Raw genomic sequence first — 17,014 nt, 5'->3', positions numbered from 1 at the left:
TATGTGTACACTGTGTGTGTACAAACTGTGTGTGTGTGTGTACACTGTGTTGGCACAGTCGGGGGTACAGATGGTGCATCGGCCAGTCAACTGAGTCAGTCGACCCATGGCACCTGGGTCTACCCCGTGCACATAGCCTGGCACAAGCGCCATGGTGACGTGACCGCCACTTAGTGGCGAATGGCGGTTGTTATTGTTACTGTGTGTGTCCGGCAAAACAAGAGATGGCACCTCAGCCAGCCATCTCATTGAGTAGCCATTACCAGATCAGCAGATGCAACAGGGCTGACCAGCAGGGAATAATCCTTTAACTATAACCAGTCATCGATAAGCATATTATTTTTAACCGCGACGAATGCAATTCATTTATACGGCCATTGTGAGCTTCTCAAACTACATAATTATTGAAGATGCTATGTGATGTGTAATAAACCCCGTTGAGACAATGTCGTGAATTGAGAATTCTTTATTCAGTTTCGTTCACAGCTTCCACCACATTCGTTCCTCCAGTTCCCTTGCTCCTTCACGCTGTTGGCTGACAGCGAGAGAAAGAGACTGCGGGGCCCGCCACGTGGCAGGCTCCGGACCACGGCACCAGCGTGGCTTCTCCGCTCCTTTAAATCCCTGGCCCACGTGATGCCCCGCAGCCAATCCTCAGCCACAACCCTGGGACTTTCCCGAAGCTACTGTACGGCTCCAGGGCCACGCCCCTAACTCGACTCCCCATTGGTTGCAGGCTGAAGCCAGCAGAGCCAATCATCATCATCCAGGTGTAACCTCACATTACAAATGTAATGCATTGGGCCAGAGTGAATTTCTGTCACAAGACGAGTTGAACAGGAAATGGTTCCAACTCCTGGTCACGCACCTTTAGATGGGCCTGCCAAAAATCATAAAAATCCTCAACGAATGTGAGCAGAGGTAGAGACATCGAAATCAAGGAACCCAAAGCACCAAGCCTATTTAGGGTACCATAGGCCCTAATTACATCAAGAAAGCAGAGATCTAGTTTCTAGTAAAAATCCGTACTCCCCTGCTGTACTCGATTGCAGTGGCGGCTCCTGCAAAATCTCTCAGGGGGGGGGGGCAAATGTGTGGATGACTGATAAGGATAAGGTCCACCCATGCAATGGATAAATTAACAGCTTAAGCATGTAAAGGCAACTTTAATATTGATGAAAAATAAAGTGACTCTTACAATACATCTCCTTGTTTGTTTCTATATTCACTATTATTACAATCCACTCAGTTTCTTTTATTAAAGATTCCACTAGGTGGCGACAAATAATATTGACTGAAACGTGCTTACGTATGATGACGTAAGCACGTTAGTGCGAGCCCTCCCGGAAGCCATAGAGAATGCATTGCAGCGCCTACCATTCGAAAAAAAACATCTTTGAATGTAAGTCTATGGGAACACTCTGGGCGATTCTCAGCCAAAGTGAAATCGCCCAAAAGGAGGCGGTACTCCACAGAACGTGACATGACGCTGATTGGACTATATCCAGAGGCACAGTAACGGCTAGCGTAACTCTTGTGGTTGAATGAGATTTTGAATGTGATTGAAAAAGTCCCTTTCACACTTTGGTGGTGCGTCGCCCAATCGCCCTAATGAAGAAACCGCCCCTGCTCGATTGACAGAAAATACAGCCGCCCCTTGAATATCGGAGGTTACGTTCTTGGAAAATGCCGCGCGACGGCTAAATACGCGATATTCAATACGTAAGCCTTACCCAAGTAATGGCGTTAGGTAAACGTCAACTAAAATTTATATTACAATTCAAATACGTACTGTATTCCAAATCAACTAAAAACTAAACAATTGAAATAAACATTGGGAAACCGTGTCTCGTGCTTTTGGTTACAGGTCAACCCAACACTAATGGTCACACATGCTGTCTGCTTCTACTCGACATTGTACGAAAAGTCCGCCCAAACCTCCACATCTACAAATGGCTGTGATTAGTCTCTGGCTCCATTAGCGACCTGGAAGTCAAACCCTAGAGCCTTCACAGGTCACCTTAACAAATGGTGACGTTTCCCAGCTGCCATCTTTATTGGGTCCTTGAATCACAAAAGATGGGTTTATGGAACTTCAAATTTCACACGTCAATCTCAGACTCTGCTCCTTGTAGACCTCCTTACGCGTGTTTCAGTTACAAAACAATTCAAAATGCCTTCCAAGTGTACATTAAGTGGTTTTTAATGTGTGTTCCCTGGCAGTTGTGAAGATTTGATTACTTTGTAAATGCATTCCAAGACAGTGCAGTCGTTAGATTCCGAGGAGGCGAGTTCTGCTCTTGGTGACATCACAAGCCAGAGAGGAGGAGGCCCTGACGTAACCCACTCGTTAATTTGAGGTGATGTCTTCAGAGGAAGCGTCTACATATTTAAGTAAACATGTGGTAAACAAGGTGGGATATCAATGGACACATACAGAAAGTTTAATTTAAATGGAAGTAAAAATTCAATAAAAACCTAGGCTAGAATACAAATCTGTAACAAAAATCCGCGATGCCTTCAAATGTTTTACACAAACTATAAATAACACTGCCTTTTAGGAATGCATGTGTTCAGTACAGGCCACCTGTGGACTGGTTTTGGTGTACAATGTCTCAACAGTCGGGCTTTGCTTCAACTGATGTTCATCAGCAAGGTCCATTTCAAGTCTCAGTTCGACAAAATGTATATACGTAGTACAAAATGATAATTAGTGTTGTTGTGGAGAATGTATCTCCTATACGTAACTTTTAAGTGGCATACCTTAACTGATAAATTATCCGACTATGCTCCCGATTTCAAAGACAATGAGTTGCCCCAGAGTCAGATGCGGCCTGATTCACAAAAATACCCTTTGACCCGTACCACCAAAACAGATACTTTGTCCGGACATCACATATTCCATGTTTGACATTAATACACAAAATGTTGCATGTACGTACAGAATCAGACAGGTATTCTTTCAATTATGATTCAAAAGAATCAAAAGGCACATTGGCAACATTTTATTACTATAATGAACTGTACTGCATCACGTCACAACGTATTTACAAGTTGATCTCTGACGAGATTAGGCCTATATGTGCAGCACTCTCATAGAGGGAAGCCAAGTAGTAGTACATTCTCTATTTGTTGCAGAGGTTCAAGGTTCAAATCCGACTGGTATATCAATCATCGCCCCCGACTTACAAACTCATATCCACATGCAAGCCAGTGAACGGTCATCTTGTGGCAAACAAGGGCAGATGCCCATTATGGGCACCCTTCGAGTGTTTAAGATGAGATATGTTAAAAAAACACATGAGTCGCTCCTGATTCGAGAACGACCCAACCCACAGATCCACAAATACTGGCCACTCTTACACTGCAGTTTGAACCGAGAAATTGAGTGTTCAACTTCACATTATATTCATTAGAAAGGCCTGTGACAAAGGTGCATCCATTGGAGCTTAATTGTCTCAAGCTTGCACATCTACCTGGTCTCCATTTGACTTTGTATTGTCTAAGAAGTCCACCCACACCTCCACATCCACAAACTCCTGGGAGTTGCCTCGCTCTGCCTCACAGTCAGAATTTAGTTCCTGCTTCACACTGCCTCCATCTATGTGAAGGTCTGATTTTGGAGTTGAATCATCTTCAAATTTAACCTTCACTTCTACGCTCTTCACTGTTACTTCTTCACATGTCACCTTCGCCTCTTCATATTTTACCTTGATACCTTTAAAAGTGTCCAGGCTAGGGTTGTCTTCTGGTTCTTGTTTCATGAACAATGGGGTCATTGCAGCACTTTGACTTTCACAAGCCGATTTCAGATTACACTTCTTGTGGATTTTCTGATGCGTGTGTGTTCTCTGGTGTTTTTTAAGATGTGATGACTGTAAAAATTCCTTCTCACACACACTGCACTTGAAGGGGTTATCTCCTTTGTGTATTCTCTGGTGTCTTTTAAAATAAAATGAACTTGAAAACGCATTCTCACACACAGTGCACTTGAAAGGTTTCTCTCCTGTGTGTGTTCTCTGGTGTGATTTAAGAATTGATGGCTTTGCAAACGCCTTCCCACACACACTGCACTTAAAAGGTTTATCTCCTGTGTGTGTTCTCTGGTGTTGTTTAAGAGTAGATGAATCTGAAAACGCCTTCTCACACACAGTGCACTTGAAGGGTTTCTCTCCTGTGTGTGTTCTCTGGTGTCTTTGAAGATGTGATGACTGTGCAAACGCCTTCTCACACACAGTGCACTTGAAAGGTTTCTTTCCTGTGTGTGTTCTCTGGTGTCTTTGAAGATCTGGTGACCGTGCAAACGCCTTCTCACACACAGTGCACTTGAAAGGTTTCTTTCCTGTGTGTGTTCTCTGGTGTTGTTTAAAAGTAGATGAATCAAAAAATGCCTTCCCACACACACTGCACTTGAAGGGCTTATCTCCTGTGTGTGTTCTCTGGTGGGTTTGAAGAATTGATGACTTTGCAAACGCCTTCCCACACACACTGCACTTAAAAGGTTTCTCTCCTGTGTGTGTTCTTTGGTGGGTCTGAAGATATGACAACCATGAAAATGCCTTCTCACACACAGTGCACTTGAAAGGTTTCTTTCCTGTGTGTGTTCTCTGGTGTTGTTTAAGAGTAGATGAATCTAAAAATGCCTTCCCACACACACTGCACTTGAAGGGTTGATCTCCTGTGTGTGTTCTCTGGTGGGTCTGAAGATTTGATGACTTTGCAAACGCCTTCCCACACAGAGTGCACTTGAAAGGTTTCTCTCCTGTGTGTGTTCTCTGGTGTGATTTAAGAATGGATGACCGTGCAAACGCCTTCTCACACACAGTGCACTTGAAAGGTTTCTCTCCTGTGTGTGTTCTCTGGTGTGATTTAAGAAGGCATGACCATGCAAACGCCTTCTCACACACAGTGCACTTGAAAGGTTTCTCTCCTGTGTGTATTCTCTGGTGGTTCTTAAGATGTGATGACTGTGCAAACGCCTTCCCACACAGAGTGCACTTAAAAGGTTTCTCTCCTGTGTGTGTTCTCTGGTGTGATTTAAGAATGGATGACCATGCAAACACCTTTTTACACACACTGCACTTAAAAGGTTTCTTTCCTGTGTGTGTTCTCTGGTGTTGTTTAAGAGTAGATGAATCTAAAAATGCCTTCCCACACACACTGCACTTGAAGGGTTGATCTCCTGTGTGTGTTCTCTGGTGGGTCTGAAGATTTGATGACTTTGCAAACGCCTTCCCACACAGAGTGCACTTGAAAGGTTTCTCTCCTGTGTGTGTTCTCTGGTGTGATTTAAGAATGGATGACCGTGCAAACGCCTTCTCACACACAGTGCACTTGAAAGGTTTCTCTCCTGTGTGTGTTCTCTGGTGTGATTTAAGAAGGCATGACCATGCAAACGCCTTCTCACACACAGTGCACTTGAAAGGTTTCTCTCCTGTGTGTGTTCTCTGGTGGTTCTTAAGATGTGATGACTGTGCAAACGCCTTCCCACACAGAGTGCACTTAAAAGGTTTCTCTCCTGTGTGTGTTCTCTGGTGTTGTTTAAGAGTAGATGAATCTGAAAATGCCTTCCCACACACACAGCACTCTAAGGGTTTCTCTCCTGTGTGTGTTCTCTGGTGCTGTGTCAAGTTTCCAGTACGATCCGTGCTGTTTGCATGCTGGTCGCATTGTTTCCTTCTTGTACTGAACTGCGCTGAGTGCCTTTGCTCCATCAGGCCAATTCTGCAGAGAGAGCGTCAGCTGCAAACAGAAAAGCATGTCCACACCATCTATGTGAGTATTGAGGCACAGAAGAATGCATATAAACACAGTCACACATGACGTACACATCTATAAATATTCATATTTTCATGATATAGTGAACGAGATTCCCCAATTCATCACAAAGGGCTGTTAAGGCACACAATGCGAGGGCAAATGGTCATAAATATGCCTGGACACCCTAGTGTCTTCAAAATTAATGTTTACCAAAAACTCCAAGCACACAATTTTGGTTGTTTCGCTACAACAGGAATATTTATTTAAGAAAAATTAGCTAACATAGCAAAGGCTGTTGAAAAGAACACTATTTGTATTATGCAGAAATGTATAAATTAATGTTCATTTGCAACTTAGAGGTGTGAAGCCAGGCTCAGATGAGCTTGAATGCGAGGATGAACAGATCTAACTTAAGCTGCATATGTGCAGTGTTAATTTCCTGACTGTTTCCATTCTTATAAAATTTTGTTCTGTACCTGTTGAATTCCATGATGAAATGGGGCCTTGCATATGTTCTAGAAAAAGATCACCTCCCTGGGAAAATCTTGACTTAAAACTTTCGTGACAGCAGGAATTCATATTCTCTGGTTATTTCGGTAAAGTCACGTAGATAGAAAATAATAATACAAATAAAGTGAATAGAAGAAAAAAAACGCCTAATGTAGACTGTAGCCTGGTTCTTAACATCGGCGAGTGTATTGGCAGTCTATAATGTAGACTATTGCCTGTTTTTTTGACGAGACCTTTGCAATGGACTAGACCAGGGGTCTGCAACCTTTAAGACATAAAGAGCCACTTGGACCCGTTTCCGAAGGAAAAAATAAACTGGGAGCCGCAAAACCATTGCAACTATTAAAACAAATATAACACTGCATATATTGTTTCTTACCTTATTGCTATATACAGGATCGTGCAGTCAGCTGTCAATCTGAATAAAAAAAGGACTTTTTCACTTAACAATGTAAAATATATTTTTGCAAATTAATAGCTAAATTACCTGGTTAATGGGATTTTTGCTCCTGAACCTCAGTGCACAGTGTCTGCACATCAGGGCTGTAAGACGTCACCTTCATTTTCACACAGGCTTGCAAGCTGTCATCTGTGAGGCGTGATCGATGTTTGTTTTTAATATAGTTCATGTTGGAGAAGACCTGCTCACATACATATGTGGAGCCGAAGATCGACAGGACTCCAAATGCATACTTTTTCATGTTTATATAAGTGTTGGGGATGGCATTCCATGTTTCGAATACAAGTTTGTCCTGTTTGGGAAGGTTTTCAATATCACTCCATTTATGATTCTGAGCCAGAATGGCCTTCTGACGGGCAACATCCTCAAGAGTAGCGGTCAAGCATTTGAACTTGGACACCCATATATCTTTGTCGGCTATATCGGCCAGTTCCATCTCAAGATCAGGTTGACTTACACCTGCAAATGCAGTCATATTCAATAGGGATGGATCGATCGCCAGGGGAGTGACAGGGAAGGATAATGTCGTTTTTTCCTCTCTGAACTCACAGAATCGTTTCCCAAACGAACTTTGCATTGTGGTGATTGCAGACTTGAAATATTCCAAATTTATCGTATCATGACTTTGTTTGAACTCTCTCAAAGAGGGAAAGTGAGACAGTGTACCTCTCTGTAAATCTTTGACAAACACTGTCAACTTGCGCTCGAATGCCAAAACCTCCTCCAGCATGTGCAGGGCTGTGCCTCCTTTCCCCTGAAGGGTTGTATTTAGCGTGTTTAGATGTGCTGTCATGTCTACCATAAAATGTAATTTTTCCAGCCACTCTGGCTGTTCCAGCTCAGCAAAGGTGAGCTCTTTGCTGCCCAGGAAGGTTTTTACTTCTTCCAAACATGTGACAAAGCAACGGCAACGTTATTGCCTGTCACCGGGCGGGCAGTGTGGAGCTGAGCGGCGACCTGTCAGCAGCGGCAACGCCAGAGCAGGTGTCACAGTGCGCCTCCTCCCCTCGCTAGCATCCGCCCCGGAGCCGCGGTCAAGGTTCAAAAGAGCCGCATGCGGCTCCGGAGCCGCAGGTTGCCGACCCCTGGACTAGACCTTGGCGATGGACACTCACAGCTTTGTGTAATAACAGCCATAGAGGGTTCACGTGGGGATTGGCTTGCCGGTCCCGCTTTGTAGCCAATAAGGGGTGAGCCAGGGAGCATGGCCTCGGCGTGATCACGGCATGTTAGCAGGGGTGATTGGCCTGGACAATCGGGGCCTCAGCTAATGGGAAGCCGGATCAGAGGCGTGGTCCCGGGATTGACAGGGAACCATCGGGAACGGTCAACGCTGTCTACGGAGGATTGTCTGGGGGGTACCACGTGACGAAGGGATTAAGAGAGCGAGGGAGAGAGAAGTCGGGAGCAGACTTGGGAACGAGAAGAGCAGGAGCCACGCGCGTACGGGGCTCTGGGTGCCACGTGCGCGGTGGGGACTTGGCGGGAAGTCTGCCCGCTTTCCGTTGTCTGTCAGCAACGGGGAGTGTGTGAAGTGTAACTGTGGAAGTTGAAAATAAAAAGGACTGATTCCGGAAGCCGTCTCAATAAGGTTTATTACATTGGTGTCAGAAGTTCTTCTGCGACCGTTTGGACGATCGTCAAGATGACCAAGCACCTCAGAAAAAAGAACCTGCCCGAGCCTCCATCGGAGGAAGAGGCCGAGACGGACGAAGATGAGCTGTTGGGGGCTACAGCCCCTATGCCGCCTGCTGATACTGCTCTCCTCGACGCCTCTCAGCGTCGACTGGGAGAAGATGTGACCACCGCAGGAACGAAAGACGGATGGCGGCTGATGGCGGAACAGATCGGGTCGTTACGCGTCATTCTGCTGAGTCTGGTGACCGCGGTAGCGTCCTCACCAGCCGTGGGTCGCCAGATTGCGGATCAGCTGGACGCCGCGGGAAGGGGTCCTACAAAAAAAATCGGAGTCCGCCATTGCTCCTGCCACGCGGGAAGAAGCCGACGTTTTGGGCGGGGCGGCTGCGCTGGAGCCGTCGGCCGCCATTTTGGGCGCGCCTGCCGCCACGCGGCCGCCGGACGCCATTTTGCCTGCGACGGGTGGAGCGCGGGAACCGCAGTCGGAGACGCCCGCGGCGCGCGCTTGCCACCGCAGACATCGCCTTCCACAGATTAAAGAATTTCTCGCCGGGGGCGATTGGAGTGCTTTTACGTGGCGCTTCGAGTCAGCCTTTAGATCCGTGCATTGGACGGAGGAGGAGGCGCTGGGAGCGCTACCTACACTGCTTGATGATGTTTCTCTGGGGGTCTTCCGCTCCATCCCGGCGTCCAAGAAGAAGACACTGCGAGATGCATTCGCAGAGATGGCGGAATTTTACGACCCACCGACGTCAGCCACCAGAAAATTTATGTCGCATCGCCGAGGATCGGAGGAGTCGCCTTTGGCTTATCGGGGGGCGTTGATGGCGCTGGCCATGGCTGCCTATCCCGACGCGACGGCCGATCATTTGGATCCTCTCATCCTTTCCCGTATGCTGGATGCTGGAGTTGTCTCAGGAGCTCAACATTTCTCTATCAGTGTGCGGCCACGAACCGCTTACATCGCGATGGGTGGCGCGCTGCCTGGACGCTAAGTTTAACATCAAGCGCTGGGACCAGATGGCGGCGTGGACGGGGAAACCCGAAATCGACAGGCCGCCCTTGGGGTGGTCTCCACGACGGGTCGTGCACTGCTCCGACGACTCTGGCGACGACGACGTGCTGGCTGCTGCTGTTCCGCATGGGATTCCGGGACGGCGGCTGCGCGACCAGCGTGGTGACTACGCAGGCCGTCCACGTGCGGGGGCCGGGTCATCCGACCGCCGGCCGACGACGGCCGCGTGTTTCAAGTGCGGCAGACGAGGCCATTTCACCCGCGACTGCCGCTGCCGACCTCTGCTGTCGCCTCTTCCGCCAAGGGGACCTCCATCTCCTCCACCTGCTGCGGAACTGCAACAACCTCGGGCGAGTCGGCACAAATCGGACACCCGGCAGGTCGTGTCACATCATTCATCCACTCGCACTCATTCTTACACTCTTAAGGATCATTTTACTTCTCCTGCACCATTTACACACTCTGCTGCACAGTGGAAGAAATTGGCTCGCAGGGTTGTGGCTGCGGCGTCAGGCTCGTCGACGGTACGGGGTACCATCGACGGCGTTGATGTCCGTATTTTGGTGGACACTGGCGCATCTGCCACCATCATTTCAGATGTTATTTTTCATTTGTTGTCCATTCCTACGTCGCGGATACGCAGGGTTAATGATGCGTGTGTTGCCGCAAATGGGGGTAGCATGGGTATCTGTGGTCAGGTAGATGTGAGCATCGCTATCGGAAATATTACCGCCGCAGGACCTGTGTTGATCTCTCGCTCGCTAGCTGTCCCATGCTTGCTTGGTACTGATTTCCTGCGCCGGATGCTGCTGAAAATACGGGTCGACCAGGATTATTTGGAAATGCCGGGGGGTCGTAGGATGTCGTTCCTGCCTTCCCTGCTGGCCAGTGCGCCTACAGGTAACGCAGTTACTGCCGTAGTCGCTGCTACGGTGGAGGTTCCGTCGGGAGCGCAAATGCTCATTCCGCTGCGTTACCGAAAACCCCTTCAAATTGAAAGGAATGCGAAGGGCGTGCTATTATCCCCATCAAATTCGGTAGCTAAATCTTTTTCCTTGGCGGCGGCACAAACGATCGTGCGACCAGGTCAGGCACCTTTCATACAGGTGTTGAATGGGGGACCTGACCGCGTTGTTGTTCCGGAGGGATCGGTGCTGGCTCACGCCACTACCGATTTCGCCTCTTGTGACGAAACGCCGCGCGCCCGGATGCCCGCTGGTGGGCCTCCACACGATTGTTCGCAAGAACGCTGGATCGCAGATTCATGCGGGGAAAATTCTTCTTTGTCGAATGAGCAAAGGAATGCTCTGCGTTCATTATTGCTACGGTATGCGGATGTTTTCAGCAGAAATGAATTTGGACCTCGGCCGCACGTCGCTTTTGTCGCACCATATTGACACCGGTGCGACACCTCCCATCTGTATGCACCCTCATCGCATGAGCCCAGCGGAAAGGGAACACGTGCGCGGAGCAGTAGATGAATTGCTGGCGGCGGATATTATTTCGCCGTCCAACAGCCCTTGGGGCGCGCCCGTCGTTCTGGTTAAGAAAAAAGATGGTGGTACAAGATTTTGCGTTGATTTCCGCCGGTTGAACAAAATTTCGGTGGCGGACGCGTACCCTTTACCGAGGATGGATGACTCATTGGATGCTTTATCGGGTGCTAAATTATTTTCCACCCTTGATCTGTCCTCGGGCTTTTGGCAGCTTCCCCTCGATGATGAGTCAAAAGCCAAAACGGCATTCCGCACGCCGCAAGGTCTCTTTGAATTCAATCGGTTGCCTATGGGCTTGAATGCGGCTCCAGCGACGTTTCAACGGCTCATGGAATTGGTGTTGGCTGGACTACAGTGGGAAACGTGCTTCATATATTTAGACGATATCATTGTTTTCAGCCGCACGTTCGAGGAACACCTCCAACGCCTGGAGACGGTTTTCCAAAGAATGCGGGCGGCTGACCTCAAGTTTAAGCCTAGAAAATGTCACCTTTTGCAACACTCCATCCGTTACTTGGGTCATATTGTCAGCTCGGACGGCGTGTCCACTGACCCTCTGAAAATCAAATGTGTTCGAGAAGTGGCCCACACCCACTTCCGTGGGTGATGTTCGGCGGTTTATTGGATTCGCTTCCTATTATCGCCGCTTCGTTAAGAACTTTGCGACGTTGGTGAAACCATTACACGTTCTAACGGGCAAAAATCAAAGGTTTAAATGGGGAGCGGAAGAAGAAAGTTCTTTTAGATCACTTCGGGAACACCTCGCCACGGCGCCTACGCTAGATTACCCAGACTTCTCACAGCCGTTCATCCTTGATACGGATGCTAGTGATATCGGCATTGGGGCCGTTTTGTCGCAACGTAAGGACGGGGTTGAGCGAGTGGTGGCGTACGGCAGCAGGGTTCTGTCCCCTGCGGAAACGCGATATTGCGTGACAAAGCGGGAACTTTTGGCGATTGTGCATTTTGTTCGATTGTACCGGCCGTACCTGTATGGAAGGAAATTCCTCGTTCGCACTGATCATGCGGCTTTGCAATACTCCTTGAAATTGGACCAGCCGTCAGGCCAATTGGCTCGGTGGTTGGAATCGTTACAGGAATTTTCCTTCCATATTACAAAGAAGTTGAAAATAAAAAGGACTGATTCCGGAAGCCGTCTCAAGAAGGTTTATTACATTGGTATAGAAAAAAAGTCCAGGCAGCTCCAACATAGTGTTACAGAGCCTAATGAAAGAATGCTGCTAGACTAATTTGAAGTGAGACTTTGGATGCCAAACCAGAGCTGGTCGTGAACACATTAACCAGTTATAGGAGCTCCTCCACCACGTGTAGAACGACCTGATTATTCATGGAGAGCTGAGCAGGTGCAGTGTTGAATGACATTAAATTCCCAGGGAGGTGTTCTTTGGGTCTTTTGGTAAAGTCACGTCACTTAACCGAAAGACCCAAAGAATATGAATTCCTGCAGTTACGAAAGCTTTAGGTCAAGATTTTCCCAGGGAGGTGATCTTTTTGTAGAACATATGCAAGGCCCCATTTCGTCATGGAATTCTCCAGGTACAGAACACGATTCTCCAACTCAATATCATTGAGTAGCCATGACCAGATCATCAACATGCGTAACATGGTTGACCAGCCGGGGACGATCCCTTGACTAGAACCAGGCATCGATTAGGGTATCATTGTTACTCTATGAAATGCATTTTTTATAGGGCCATTGCGAGCTTCTCAAAACACAATTATTTGAAAATGTTACGTAATGTAATGCATGGGGCCAGAGGGAATTTCGTCCACAGGCCAAATTGAACAGGAAAGGGATCCGACTCCGGGTCACGCAGCTTTAGATGGGCCATCCAAAAATCATAAAAATCCTCAACGAATGTGAGCAGAGGCAGAGATATCTAAAACAAAAAACAATCCAAAACCCCAAGCTTCTTTATGGTACTATAGGCCGTAATTACACCAAGAAAGCAGAGATCTAGTTTCTGCTGAAAATCCGTACTCCTGTGCTATAGCTGATGGACAGAAAATACTGCAGCCCCTTAAATAGCGAGGAGGTTACATTCTTGGAAAGTGCCATGTGAAAGGTAGAATGGCAATATTCAATACTTAAGCCTTACCTAAATAATAGGGTTAGGTAAACGGCAACTAAAATATACATCACAATTGAAATAAGTACTGTATTGTATTCCAAATAAACTAAATTACTGAAATAAATGTGGAGAAACCGTATACAAAACATTCCAAGATGAGTATAAATGTATATAAATAAAGCAGACTTACTGTGTTTTTTTGAGAACCAATTGCACCAACACTTTGAAACAAACACACATCAAAAATTCCATGCGTACTCAAGGGAAAGTTATTATGTTTTTCACACAATTTTTACCTTACCTGTTCACCTTCAACACCTGTAACACCTGCACACTCCAACACCCCGCCGCTGCTATATTTTTTCTCATTTACCACATTATCCTTACATATAATCAGGCCTGCATTTTTGCCACAAAATTCATTAACTTCCGGCTCCTTATTGTCCTCTCTGCACACGCACGGCTCACCTCTAATATACTGTAATATTTCATCATGGAACCTTTGCCAGTACCAAAATATGAGAATAGGTTTTCCCTGTTTTTCTGGCAACAAAACAGGTGTTAAGATGTTAAAACACCAAACTGAAACCTTTGACAAGGAATCATGTGTGCATTAACCACAATACTTGTGGTCAGAATGCAAAAAAAACACTCTGATAGAAAATGCATGGTCTGCTGCTGAGGCAGACTGTTTTAAAAGGTTTGAAATGGGTGTAGCCCAAGGGTCTTAAAGAAGTGGCCGGGGCAAGTGATGTTAATGTAATAAATTAGCATGTTAATGTGAAATCGAAGAGTGGTGCAATCCAAAGCGGCCTCCCTACAAGACAGAGAAGGAGTGAGGCTCTACCTGGGTAAACAACAACTACCACCACGACAACAATAACCACGATGTGAACTTCTCACTTCAGATCTCCATGAGCGCGCACGAAAATAAATCACGCTTGCTAACACAGAGCGCACGGCCGGGATACACTGCCGAGATCATCGATGACCTCGCCATCGAGAAAGTTCAGCAGCATCTGACAAGCACAACGGGGTGTCAGCCAGATGCGAACTGCCCATATCCCCCATATAACACCCCAAGTCTTCTTCCAGAGGAGGAGGTGAGGGGGGGGGGGGACGAGGGAGCCTCCGGGACCCCGTCAGACAACCCCAGGATGGGTGGTAGGGATACAGACCGGCATAAGAGATATCACAGGCCATGCGACCCAAGTACGCGAGGAGGTAACCCAAGTATGCGGGGAGGTGACCCAAGTACACCTGAATGTGACCAAGCTGCAGTCCACAGCGGAGATAGTCCAATCCGAGGTGGGAGGGCTATGCTCCATGGTCGGGGGGCTAACCAGGCGAGTATCTCAATAAGAGGCAGAACTCGAACAAATGCGCACTGGGAGGGTAAGGGGGAGTGGGCAAGGGGCCTCTTATGGAGACACCGCCCTTCCCCTTGCGTGCTATCTATGCGACCAATGGGGGCATCTCGTGAGAGACAGTCCCCAGATCGCCCGCGTGAGAGAAGCATCAGGGTTAAACACCAAGGCCTCCCTAAAGAGGGGACCACAGAGGGGTGCAATCCACGTGGTCCCAACACAAATAAACTTTCGTGATAATGGTGAGCGAGTGACCCCCACACAGATGCCGACAACAACACCCCAGAATGCGGCGACTGCGGGTGACTGGCTGCGGGAGCTGGTGGCAGGAATAATGGGGGCCACGTCGCTCGTAGAAGGGCAGGTGAACAGGCGGCGTACCCGGATTCTGCTGGACACGGGGGCGGCGGTAACGTCACTCGTGAGTGCAACACACTGCAGCGTGATCGGGGTTGACGTGAGCCGCCTACAGGCCCCGGATCGTGCGCTGCACACTGCAAGTGGAAGTGGGATGGGACTGCTGGGGAGGGTCACCCTTAAGGGTCGCCACGGACACCAGGTGTGTAACCAGGAGTTATACGTGTCGAGCGTGTTATGCCACGAGTGTATTGCAGGTACCGACCTCCTGGGAAAGTTGGGGCTCAGCGTGCAGCCACCGTGGAGGGCAGCGGGGAGCGGATTCCTTTCTTGGGACAAGAGCCGGGTTGCCCTCGCTTCAAGCCCGTGGCCGCTATCCTGGCGTCGGCCGTCACCGTCGGCATTGGTGTTCCACTGGGTTTTCCGTTTTTCTTCCAAACCTAAACTCAAAATATATTTGGTGGTGGTCAAACAGTCCAATGCAGGACCCTCCTGAAACATAATCTTTAACTGCTAAATAAGAAATTAAATTGAAAAACCCTGAAACACAGTACAATATTTTTATTTTACCAGGTGAGGCCCACTGAGCTGCATAGTTCTTTTTCAGAATCGACCTGGACACAAATGATAGCTCAACTTTGTGGGGTATAATATGGAAATGTTTTGCAGCAAAATTCTCAAAATGCATGTTTCTAAATGTGGAGAAAAATCAATGCCACAACAGGGAGAGAGAGAAAAAATAAAAAATGTAAACTGCAATCATAAATGCGTCAGGGTTGGAATCGAACCCACGCCATTCTGCATACCATGTGAGGTAGTTGACATCTTGCCACCCTAGTACAATATATCACACACAAACAAATTACAGTGAAACCTTGGAAAAGCCACTTTTTGTGAACTGGTCGCGTCTGAAAACAAGAGCGGTATAGCAGCTGAAGTCGGCTTGACCTGGTAGGATAAAAAAAACTGTAGAAATATTTTAAAGAAAAAAAATTCTAAGTAGTGAGCCAGATGAAGACAAATTAAACTTAAGCAGAGAATTAAAGCAAATGCAATCAGGCGAGGGCAGGAGACAAGGCCCCGCATGGCTAGGCCCCGCGTTGTAATGTTCTAACCTGGACATCGATTCCATCCTCGCTGCTACTCAATTGATATCCCTACGAGAGGAGCGAGGCTCTACCTGGGTAAACAACAACAACCACAACAACCACAACAACAACCACCACAACAACCACCACCACGATGTCAACTTCTCACCTCGGATCTCAGTGAGCGCGCGTGTGGACTGGCAGCTTCCTGGTGTCTCGTGACGTCACGCGGCAGCAGGAGGTGACATGACGTCACTAGCGGGGTTCATCACACAATCCCCTCCCGCAACGAGCGGCGGTGTAATTGAATAAATTATGTTATTATAGTAGGTTTTTACCCTTTTAACTGGTACAAAACTGACACCCTTTTGTACCAGTTAAAAGGGTAAAAACCTACTATTATATTTTGCCACTGGTAAAAGAGATCTCATAGTGTAAATTATGTTAATGAGCCGGGCCCACGTGGGGTGATTGGGCTTGGCTGCTGAACCCGTCGCAATGAAATCGCGACGGTTTTCCTGAATAAATTATGTTAATGAACCGCCAGTGACTGGGCGTGACTTTTCCCAGAAAATGATTTTTACTGGAACCGAAATCGAGTGACCAACTAGACGCGACGTCACGCTCAAAAGCGCGGTAGAGGGGGGGGGGTTGGGGGGTTAAATACCTTGGTGACATGACGTCACTAGCAGGGAACAGCTCTCCTTGGCGTCTCACGCCAAGTTAATGAGTGGTGACGTCAGAGAGCGAGGTCAGGGTTAGAGTTTAAGTTTATTTAGATTACATTTATATTGTTGCCTCTCTTGAACAGAGACCCCTTGGGTGTGTGAGCTCAACAACAACGTGAACATTATTGTGTGTGTACACTGTGTGTGTACACTGTGTATGCAATGTGTATGTGTGTACACTGTGTGTGTGTGTGTACACTGTGTGTGTACAAACTGTGTTTGTGTACACTGTGTATACAATGTGTATGTGTACACACTATGTGTGTGCGTGTACACTGTGTGTTGGCACAGTCGGGGGTACAGGTGGTGCATTGGCCAGTCAACAGAGTCAGTCGACCCATGGCACCTGGGTCTATCCCGTGCACATGGCCTGGCACAAACGCCATGGTGACGTCACCGCCACTTAGTGGCGAATGGCGGTTGTTGTTCTTGTAACTGTGGACAGTGCTGTGGGGGGAGGGCCAATTCCGATTAGCCTTTCCCCTCGTGGCATTCGTAGCTA

At 47.7% G+C, this 17,014-nt stretch overlaps 2 protein-coding genes across 6 annotated transcripts in view; one reads left to right on the top strand and one right to left on the bottom strand.

Annotated features, from left to right (window-relative positions):
• The window catches only part of LOC144738160 (uncharacterized), a 443,570-nt gene that overhangs the window by 150,206 nt on the left and 276,350 nt on the right, over positions 1–17,014 (top strand). The window lies entirely within an intron of this gene.
• On the bottom strand, positions 452–16,015 carry LOC144738131 (uncharacterized). 5 transcript variants are annotated; one of them, XM_078621060.1, is made up of 4 exons: positions 15,954–16,015; positions 14,962–15,136; positions 6,758–6,859; positions 452–5,742 (listed from the first exon to the last, which is right to left on the bottom strand). In XM_078621060.1, the coding sequence occupies exon 4, from the start codon at positions 5,712–5,714 to the stop codon at positions 3,459–3,461; it is 2,256 nt and encodes a 751-aa protein (XP_078477186.1). In that variant the 5' UTR covers positions 5,715–5,742; positions 6,758–6,859; positions 14,962–15,136; positions 15,954–16,015; the 3' UTR covers positions 452–3,458. The 5 variants fall into 5 exon arrangements, with proteins under 5 accessions (XP_078477186.1, XP_078477187.1, XP_078477184.1 ...); XM_078621061.1 differs by lacking the exon at positions 6,758–6,859 and adding an exon at positions 6,650–6,688; XM_078621058.1 differs by lacking the exon at positions 6,758–6,859 and having other exon boundaries at positions 452–6,688.

Source organism: Lampetra planeri, chromosome 78 (genome assembly GCF_965212315.1).
Source record: "Lampetra planeri chromosome 78, kcLamPlan1.2.h2, whole genome shotgun sequence".
NCBI lineage: Eukaryota > Metazoa > Chordata > Hyperoartia > Petromyzontiformes > Petromyzontidae > Lampetra > Lampetra planeri.
Note: the sequence above shows the minus strand (reverse complement) of the source record. Positions and strands in the feature narration are given on the sequence as shown.